The sequence below is a fragment of the Spermophilus citellus genome, assembly GCF_964194105.1.
Source record: "Spermophilus citellus genome assembly, chromosome: 3".
Lineage (NCBI taxonomy): Eukaryota > Metazoa > Chordata > Mammalia > Rodentia > Sciuridae > Spermophilus > Spermophilus citellus.
This window is the reverse complement of record NC_138184.1, coordinates 610,597-620,597: the sequence shown is the minus strand read 5'-3', so window position 1 is coordinate 620,597 and position 10,001 is coordinate 610,597. Positions and strand designations below refer to the sequence as shown.

Genomic DNA, 10,001 nt, shown 5'->3' with positions numbered 1-10,001 from the left:
AACTTTCCATCCCCACAAGCAGAAGCTCTGCCCACTCAGCAGCAGCTCCTACCCTTCCCCTCCCCGCCCTGGCCCACCGTGCTGCTTCCTGTCTGTGTGGCTGAGACTCCAGGGACCTCCTGGGGGTGATCCTGCGGCACAGCACTGTGCAGTGGGGGTCAGGGCACCCTTCCTCTTCAGGACTTGTGTGTGTGCTTGCTGGGCACTGGGCCACCTGTGCCATGGATTCCCCATCTCGGCCAGGTGGCTGGCCTTGCTGGGGGCACGGGGGGTCAGGACCCTGCTGCTGGCCTCATGACCTGCCCCTGTTCTTCAGGAGCCACAGGCTGTCTTGCAGATAGATGCCCCACCTCATATTCCCACCAGCTGCATGGGTCACGCTGGTTTGGATGACAGCGTGCCGCAGGGAGGGAAGTGACAGCTCCCTGGTCTCCATGAAGAGCCTTGAGCCAGCCAGGCACAGAAGCCAGGCCTGTCATCCCAGCCACCCCAGCACTGGGAGGCTGCAGCAGGAGGGATGCAAGTTCAAGGCTGGCCTCAGCCACGTAGGGAGACCCTGCCTCAAAATACAAAACCACCAGAGCTGGGGTGTGGCTCAGTGGTCGAGCACCACTCGGCCACTCTGGGCTCAGCTCCCGACCAGAGTCCTCCCAGACAGTGGCCTCTTCCTTCGTGGGCCTGCCTCCCATGCCTGTGCCAAGGGTCTAGAGGGGCCCTGTGGATCCCTGATCCTGCTGTCGTCACCCGGGACAGGTCTCCATCATCTGGCTCTCACTCAACCTGAGAAAGCAGACCTGAAGGGGGTGCAGGAGAGCATCTGGGTAGGGGGGTCCCCTCGGTTGACCAGGACTGGGCAGGGAGGGGATGCAGCAGAGGAGGGTGTGTCCGAGGACGCTGTGGAGAGCGCCCTGCCCCACACCTGACTTCACCCATCAGCCTGGCCCTGGAGGGCTCCCCGAGGTCGGCCAGGGACACCCCTTCTGCAGATGAGGGAGCTGAGCCAGAGCCCGGTGTGGTTTGAGGTCAGTTGCCATTTCGTGGGTCAGCCGGACCCCACTCCAGCCTATGGTGTGCGGAAGGCAGCGTTCCTTCAGCCCAGTGGCTGCAGGCGGGCAGCCAAGGACAGTGTGGGCATGAAGGCCACCACGCACAGCCATTTGCTCTCAACGCCAGGATCTCCATGGGCTCCTGCTGCCAGAGACTGCGGCGTCTGGTTGGGATGGCCACCATCTACAGCTGCCCTCACAGGCCTGCCTCCACCGGCCCACCCTGGTCCCCAGTCACGGGTGGGGTGGCCACACCCAGGACTTCCAGATGCTGGCTGGGGCCTTCTGGCCACAGGAACCCTTGGGGGCCGCGGGGGAGAGCTCTGACTCCGAGGGACCCTCAGCCCCACCCTGTGGCTCCAGGCCTTCCAGCCTCACCCCTGCAAAGGGGCGTGGTTAGCAGCTGAAAGGTGGCGGCCAGGGGTGGGCATGGGTGCCAGGGAGCACCGCCAGAGACCTGGGAGCCATGGGGCTGCCAGCCCAATACTCCAACCCTCCAGGCCCAGCTCAAGGTAGACAGGCCGGGCAGAGGCTGGCCTGCACAGGGCCTGCCCCTTGGGGTTCCTGGGGGACAAGTGGCTTGAGGGCCCCACACAGCACATGCAGGATGGGGCAGGTGGGGTGGCAGGAGAGGGACCAGGCCAGTCTGCCAGCAGCAAGGAGAGCCCTAAAGAGGTCAGCTGCACTGCGCTGGCGTGGCCAGGGCATGACGCCACCAACTAAGTCACATGGGTTTTCTGGGCCATTAAACAGGGGTGTCAGTTAGGGAAGCCTTCTGGAAAGTTCCTGGGGCATCTGGGCTGGGCGCCAGGGACTGGCTGGCGGCTGGCAGCATTCCTGGGACAGTGAGGTGGGGAGAGTGGCCTCCTTCAGCCCCGATGCTGGCCAGCACGGTCAGGTGGCCAGAGCATATCCCGCTAGGGGGCTGGCCTAGAATGGTGCCCACACGGCTGCCCTCCCGGGTGGGAGCAGTCTTTCTGAAGAGCCCGTCCACAGCATGCCTTTACCAGGCAGGGGACTTGGGTGAGGCCCCTAAGGTGACCAAGTCATCTCCCAAGATGAAGCATCCCTGAGGGACTGGTCCTGGGTGGCGGTGGTGCCCCCCACTGTGTTGGGACAGAGCAGCCAGTGTTGAGCCTGAGCCCACCCCACCATGGCCATCCCCAGGTCCCAGAAGGGGTCAAGCAACTGGTGGGGCCCCAGGCCTGGCCCTGATCCCCATGCGCTGGGCCCCTGCCCTCCAGGGCTGGACCTAGTTCCCTCTGCCCTGGGGGCACCCTTACCCCTGGCAGCTGGCCCTGCCCCCATGTCCCCACCGCTAGCAGAGGCCCCCCTGACTGAGCTGGGGACTCCTTCTGCAACCCCTGGGCCTCCACACCTGCCTGCCTGCTGCATGGGGCTGGCCACCTCCAGGCCAGAGGGGCCTTAGCCTGGAACCCGATGACCACAGTCCCCCTACCGCGGCATTGGGTCTGGAGGGCCCAGTTTGGCCACTGGGTCTGGCAGGGACACATGGCAGCAGAAAGTGGCTTTTAGACCATCTTTTGTTAAAAACAGAACAGCACCGTGGGACACGACCCATACCAGTGGACCAAAACCCAGACAAAACGGCCCCCAAACGGAGTAAAAAATCCAAACGAAACACAAAACTGGCCCAAGCGCCTGAGCCCGGCCCTGGAGGGCGCTGGTCGCGGAGGCTTCTCGCAGCGCAGCCCTCACTTGGCTGGCCGCGTGATGATGCGCGTGGAGAAGTCGAAGAGATCGCGGTTGATCTTGCGCAGGTTGCGCACTTGGTCCTCCAGCTCCGTCACGCGCACGCGCAGCTGGTCCTGGCCGCCTAGCACGTTCTAGGGAGGGGCCGGGGGTCAGAGGGCGAAGGGGATCAGCACCCCCTCCCGCTGGGGAGCCCCGGCACGCCCCGCCCACCTTCTCCATGGTGCTGCACATGACCTTGTGCAATTGCTCCAAGCGGTCCAGGTAGCTGGGCTCTGATCCCTGCAACACAAGGGCACCCGTGACCCCGGGCTGTGCCACACTGTCAGGCCACATCACCTGGAATGCTGCCCACAGCTCAGAGACCAGGTGGCCGCTAGGAGGCAAGGTGCTCTTTCCAATGTGTCACTGTCCAAGACTGCCTGGGAGAGTCCTGGGGACAGCAACAGGAATGGAAACAGGCACAGTGCAGAAGTGGTACCTGGGCAGGGCAAGAAGGCTCAGAACCTGGAGTGGGATCAAGTTGCTGCCCATGAGGGGGGCCAGCCAGCCTGCAGGGTCAGCTCCACCCATAAAGCTGTCCAGTGGCAGCCGCAATGGCCAGGCCTGGCCAGGGGCCGTGAGCCAGAGGCCTGCAGTGGTGAATGGAGCAGGCCCAGCGTGGCCAGGCCCAAGACAGTCACGTGGATGCCAGGCAGGGGTTTGAGGGTCGTGACACCACCTGGGGCCTTAGTGGGGACCCTCAGCAGAACCATCTGGAAACACCACTGCCCACCGGAGATGGCTGTGGAGGGTCAGAGCACTGCGTGGTCAGGTGTTGGCAGGACACCCCTACACGCCAGGCCTGCAGCCACCCTAGAAGTTCTGGCATTTCCTGGACCCAGGCTGCCTGGCCCCCGAATGCCACCAGTGGCCAGTGGCTGGTGTTGTTTTGGGGAGACACTGAGGGGCACTGACCTTCCAGCTGGGAGGGGATGCTGAGGGTGTGGGCCTGTGAGAAGAGGCTGCAGTTCAGCAGGAAAGACCCCCGGGAAAAGGTGCAGAGGCACCCTGCAGAGCGGGGGGGGGGCCTACCTGCTGGTGGCGGCCTAGGCGCACGGGGAGGCCCCCACCTTGAGGCTCGTCCCCATGCTCGGCGCCCAGTAGGTGCTTGTTGAAGCGGGGCAGCGGCAGGCTGGGCTTGAAGTCGGAGCTCAGCATGCCCACTGGCGCCAGCAGGATGGATGCGTTGGTCACAGGGCCTGGGGGACACCAACAGTCAGCCCCACAAACCCAGGGCCTGAAGCCTGGGCTGGCCAGGCCCGCAGGCCCAGGAGGCCACTGGCCCTCAGGCTGTGCCTGTTCCTTGTGTGGATTCCTGTGGCCACCCACCTCTGAGGGCCATGGTCCGGATGCACTGCTTGCTCTGAACGTTCCAGAGACGCACCGTCTCATCATGGGAGCCTGAGAGCAGCACACTGCCGTCAGTGGACACCGACAGGCAGGTCACCTGGTTCCTAGGAGATGGACCCAAACAGGGTTAAGAAAGATCAGTGGAAACCCTGGGTCCAGGCCGTGCCTCAGCCCCCTCCCCGTCCCCACCTGTGTCCTCTGAAGACCTTCCCAGGGTCCTGCTCTGGCTGGAAGCTCCTCTCCCTCTCTGTGGGCTGTGGAGGCCAAGACAGGTTGTGAGCACCAGGGAGCCACCAGCTGCTGCCCGCCGCCCCCAGCCCCCACAGAGCTGCCCACTCTCCTGCCACCCACTCACCCGAGCACAGAGGTCCACTTGGAATATGGAGCCATCACTGCCACCACAGAACACGTGGTGTTCGGCCAGGTCCATGGTCACAGCCATGATGCCCACATCAAACAGGACGGACAGCAGCAACTCACCAGAAGAGATCTCCCACAGCTGGGAGGGGCAGTGGGGGGTGGGAGGTGTGGGCACAGGGCTCTGGGTGGGGGCTCTGGGAAGGTCAGGGGTTGGTGGTCCTCAACCTGGACACCTTGGCCCTGGGGTCCTATTCAGTGGGAGCCGTCAGGGTCCAGGAGACTCGGTCTCCCCTAGCAAGGAGCTTCTTCTCCTGCAGAAGAATCCCTGCCCCCACCAGTGAAGTCTCAAGGGCAGCGAGGCCCTCAAGCCTGCACAGGCCTGGCCCAGGGCCTTGGCCAGGCACGGCAGGCCGAGTGGGAATTTCCAGGAGACAGGCTGGGCTGTCCACCCTTGCTGGATGTCCTTGGGGCTTAAAGCACCAGGGGATCACAAGCTGTCTGGCACTGACGGCAGGGGGAGGAGATGGCTGGCTCAAGCCACCAGGAACCCAGTCTGTGAGCCGCGGAGCGGGGGGCTCTACCTTCACTGTCTGGTCCAGCGAGGCGGTGGCCACCCGGGCCAGGGGGCCCCCAAAGCCGCAGTGCAGGTCTGTGATGGGGAGCGTGTGCTGAGACCAGACGTGCCGGGGCGCAGGGATCCTGGAGGGGTCCACCTGCAGCACACTGGGGGCAGGAGGCCCCTGGAGTCGCCCCAGCACTTGGAATACCCGGACTCCCCGTCCTACCAGCCCTGCCTGGGCCCCTGGGTGGGCATGCTACCTGCAGAGGCTCCAGGTCAGCACCAGGCAGTCCCTGCCCCCAGAGAGGAAGTGGCTGCTGTCACCAGTGAACTTGAGGCACGAGAGATCCTGGTAGTGGCGGTTCAGGATGACCAAGAGGTTCCCGGTGGAGACCTGGGAGTGAGCAGGGCACCCAGGTCGGGAGGAAGCTGGGCTACCGGTCCCACTCCCTGGCTGCAGGATGCCAGGGGCACACCACAGGAGTCCTATCCACCCGTCCTGGGGCCAGAGCAAACCCCCAGGGACAGAGTGGGGCAGCTCTGTAGTCCTGGGCAAAGGAAGGCCCTGCTACACCCCTGACTGAGCTTCACGGATGGCACACTGCTGGCTGTCCTGCCAGTGCCCCCTTGTCCCCATCTGCACCACAAAAGGAAAGGGGGACACATCTCCTGCCACCAAGAGGGGCACCTCCTCGGCTTTCACCCTGGACTGGTGGCCAACCCTAGGGAAGGCCTGGGGCTGCTGCGGGGCTCCCTGAGGGAGGGCTGGCTGGGGACTTGGCCGCTCGGGACTTGGCCACAGTGGAAATCTCTTTGGAAATCCGTGGCTGGGCAGGCAGAAGGCCCATCTCAAGCAGAGGAAGTGGGGGCAGCTGGCGGCAGAGACGCACCCACTTGCATGGCACCCGAGAGGGGCTGAGCTGAAATGTGCCTTGCCAAAGTATGTTCCAGCCCTGACCCCCTCCCCAGGACCTGTAAATGGGACCTTATTCAGAAATAGGGTCAAACTGGGTGCAGCCCAGAGGTACAGAGCTTGCCCAGCACCATGAGGCCCCGGACTCAATCCCCAGCACTGCAGAGAAGGAAGGAGGAGGAGTGGGGCCTCTGCAGATGCGGTCAGCTGCTATCCTCATGAGGACAGGAGATGGGGTGACGGCAGAGATGACAGCCTGCAGCCACAGCAGGGGCACTGGTGCCCCAGATCTGGAGGCAGCAGGAAGGACCCTACTGTAGGCATCCAGGCCCTGCCCAACCGGCACACCTGCAGCCTGGACTTCTTGGCTTCAGGGCTGGGAGGCAATTTCCTGTCGTCTGAAGCTGCCTGTCCATGGTGCTTTCTAGGGCATCCTCAGGAGGCTCACAAGGCAAGCACCCACCTAGCAAGCCCAGCTCTCCTCTGGCCTCTGTTTCCCCACCTGCACCCAGGGCTGTCCCAGAGCAGAGAAGGACTAAGTGATGTTGTTGGCACCATCCAGCTCAGTCCTGGACACGGGCACCTCTCACGGGGCTGGGCAGAGGGGGCCACACTGTGTCTCCTGGGAGATCCAGTCCCTGGGAGCCAGCAGCATGAAGGGAAGGCCCAGGACTTGGCGCTGTTCAGACCAGCCACTGACCCATGACCTGCTCTAGGGCTTGTAGTCCCTCCTCACATACCCTTACCCTCACCCACGGGCCGTCAGACCACCACTCCCTACCCTCAGCAAGAAGGGAGCCTCTGGTGCCTCCCCAGGGGGAAGGACCACTAAACTTCTGCCCACATGCAGCCCACCCTGGGCTGCGGGCAAGCAGGGCACACAACCTGGAGCCCGTGCCATGTCTCCCTCTCTGCCTCAGCAACTTCTCAGCATCTCAGGCTGAGGGTGAAGTTCCAGGGTGACGGGATGTCCCCAGCACCTCTGGGAGTAGGGGACAAGATCAGGGAGGAGAGAGATGCAGCTCTTGGGCCTGGAACCCTGTACTGCCTGCATCTCCTGCTCCACGTGGGTGCACACCACCCTGAACAGGTGACAGCACGTAACAGACTCTGGGCCAAAGCCAGGTGAGGCCTGACTCTGTAGGTTAAGTTCCAGTGGCACGTCACCAAGCCGTGCCCACTGTTACAGGTTGTCTAGGGCCACTTCCCTGCCAGGCCAGAGCCGAGCACTTGGCCTAAACATGAAGTTCAAAATGCAGGCCCTTGGCAGAATCGGATGAGTGTGGCAGGGACTGGATGGTGCACGAGGGCCTGAGGGGCCATCACCTGATTTTCCCAAAGAAAAGAAAAAGAGAGGCTGAACAACATCACCTGACCCCTTTATAACTTAGAGTCAGACGATGTCCGCTGCTTGGAAGAGATGCTCTGCCAATGTGGGGATGGCCCCGAAAGTCTACAGTGTCCCCCGCCTAGACTGCACTATGGTCTACGGAGGAGGACTCAGGCAGAATAAATACATTTAAAGGCAAGGCTCTTTGGGGACTCAGGAACCTCAAGGGAACCGAGGAAGGCAGAGCAGGGTTGAGACCTCAGAGCAGTCGCCAACTGCTCCCCATGGGCACTCTGGGTGCTTTCTCACCTCCCATAAGTAGATGCTTTCTGCAATTCCTGCCAGGACATAGAGGCCATTGGGTGATGTGGTCAGACAGGTGACAGGTCCAGGGCACATGATCTTTTGCTGGAGCTGGTCCTGGGGACACACAACAGAACCCTGAGCACCTGGTGAGAGGCAGGGGAGGGTGAGTGGAGGGGACACCCAGGCAACCGGTAAATTCAGAGTGCTAGAAAGAGAAGCAGGGCCGGGCGCCGTGGCAACGCCTGTAATCCCAGCAACTCAGGAGGCTGAGGCAGGAGAATCAAGAGTTCAAAGCCAGCCTCAGTAAAAGCCAGGTGCTAAGCAACTCAGTGAGACCCTGTCTCTAAATAAATGAAATACAAACTAGAAAGATGACCCGGGCACAGGGCTGGACTGAATGCACAGTCCAGCAAGGTAGCTCCTGGGGTATAAGCATGACGGTGCTTTCTCTGGAGAGGAGAAGAGCAGCAAAGCAAAAGGGTCTGTGAGGGCCCTGGATCCAGAGCCCAACAGCCAGTAGGCCTGCACTCCAATCCAGCTCACCCTACTGTGACTCTGAACCAGGTAACATGGAGTAGTGGTCGCCCAGAGTGATCTCAGCAAGTCCACGGGGCGGCAAGCAGATTTGGGGGCTGCATTCTAGGGCTACTAATGGAGAAGAAACGGTAGGAAAGGCTCTGATACTGAAGGTGTCTTTGGGGGATAAATGCATGAGTCTCTGGGGCTATCCTTCCAAGGGGCTCCCAGAGATCTCAGACCCTCTCCATCCTTCTGCAAAATCACAAGGTTCAAAGGACCCTATTCACCCCCTTTAATCAAATTTAGCGCTCCCGAGCTCGCGCATGCGAGCAAGAAACCTCCCCCACAAGCTAAGCCTGTGCCAGGCCAGCTCTCCAGGACCCGACCTCGGCTCCCACGCAGGCGCAGAGTGCCCTAACGCGCCCACCGCCGGCGCCTGCGGTCTAACTCGACACCCCCACCCCGTTCCCCTCTAGGACTCCGGGGGCCTGGGACTCTTTCGCGTCCCCGCTCCCTCTCGAAGCCCCCCGCGCCACCCCGTGTCCCGAGCCCGCGTTTCGCACCTTCCGCTGCAGCTCCCAGGCGCTGATGTAATTCTTGCCCAGCTGAGCCGCCAGGAGGTACTCGCCATTGAGCAGCGCCAGGCCGCGGGGCCCAGCCTGGCCGCCGCGGTAGGTGAGCAGGTTGGCGCCCGAGTGCAGCTCCCACACGACACAGCTCCACAGCTGCGCCGCCGAGTCCGTGCACACGGCTACCTCCATGGGCGCCGCCATCTTCCCCAGCCGCCACGTCCCGGAAGTGTGTCATCCCCAGCGAGACGCGGACCCTGGCGACTCGCAAGCTAGAGCGGCACCTACTCGCTCTTGGGCGGGGTTGGCGGACCCGCGCAGGCGTACAGGTCTCAGGTGGACCTGCGGCGGCGGGCCTTCAGCAGGGAGTCGTGGGTCGCACGGCTCGGTTAGAGTTGTTGGATAGCGACCTCTTCCGAGTCGGAGGGTTTCTTTTGAGCAGTTAGGGTGATCTGGCCATTTCCTTCTGTTCGCTTTTGGCCAAGTGACCATTCTTTTGGATTATTATTCTTTTGGTACAAGGGTTGAATCCAGGGGCGCTTAACCACTGAGCCACATCCTTACAACCCCAGGCCTTATAATTCTTTTTGAGAGAGAGGTCTGAGCTGCTGAGGCTGGTTTTGAGCTTGCGATTCTCCGGTCTCAGCCTCCCAAGCTTCTGGGATTACAGGTGTGCACCACTGCGCCTGGCTTCGGATTTTTTTTTTTTTTTTTTTTATGTTCAAATATAAAGTACCCACCTCACAGTCCTACACGAAGACACTGCACGTAGAACAGACTACACACCTTACAGCAGCGGGTGGAGGGCTGGGGCGGTCTCAGTGGGGGCGAGCTTGCCCAGCCTGCAGGAGATCCTGGGTTCCATCCAGGATGGAACCAGCCAACAAAATAGCCCTCGCAATAGCCCTAGGTGGCGCACAGTGCCTTGTGATTAAATGCTTACTTTATTGATCAGTGTCTACCTCCCCTTTGACCTTACCTCTTTGGGGCCCCTGGGTTCACGCCCAGCACATCGCAGCTCTGTCTGAGTAGCACTAGTTTCAGGCCACAGCTGCCAACCTCAGGCCACGTCTCTAAACAGAGGTTCCTTCCTTCCTTCCTTCCTTCCTTCCCTTCCTTTCCTTCCTTCCTTCCTTCCTTCCTTCCTTCCTTCCTTCCTTCCTTCCTTTCCTCCTCCCTCCCTCCTCTTCCCTTCCTTTCCTTCCCTTCCTTCCCTTCCTTCCTTCCTTCCTTCCTTCCTTCCTTCCTTCCCTTCCTTCCTTCCTTCCTTCCTTCCTTTCCCCCTTCCTTTCCT

The 10,001-nt window shown here is 61.8% G+C and overlaps 1 protein-coding gene across 1 annotated transcript; it reads right to left on the bottom strand.

Moving 5' to 3' along the window:
• Nucleotides 1-2,572: 2,572 nt before the first annotated feature.
• Nucleotides 2,573-8,945, bottom strand: WDR18 (WD repeat domain 18). The gene is made up of 10 exons (XM_081287321.1): nt 8,702-8,945; nt 7,623-7,733; nt 5,331-5,464; nt 5,093-5,234; nt 4,507-4,650; nt 4,341-4,405; nt 4,131-4,255; nt 3,834-4,000; nt 2,973-3,041; nt 2,573-2,893 (listed from the first exon to the last, which is right to left on the bottom strand). Exons 1-10 carry the CDS (start codon nt 8,909-8,911, stop codon nt 2,762-2,764), a joined length of 1,299 nt encoding a protein of 432 aa, XP_081143447.1. The 5' UTR covers nt 8,912-8,945; the 3' UTR covers nt 2,573-2,761.
• Nucleotides 8,946-10,001: the final 1,056 nt, after the last annotated feature.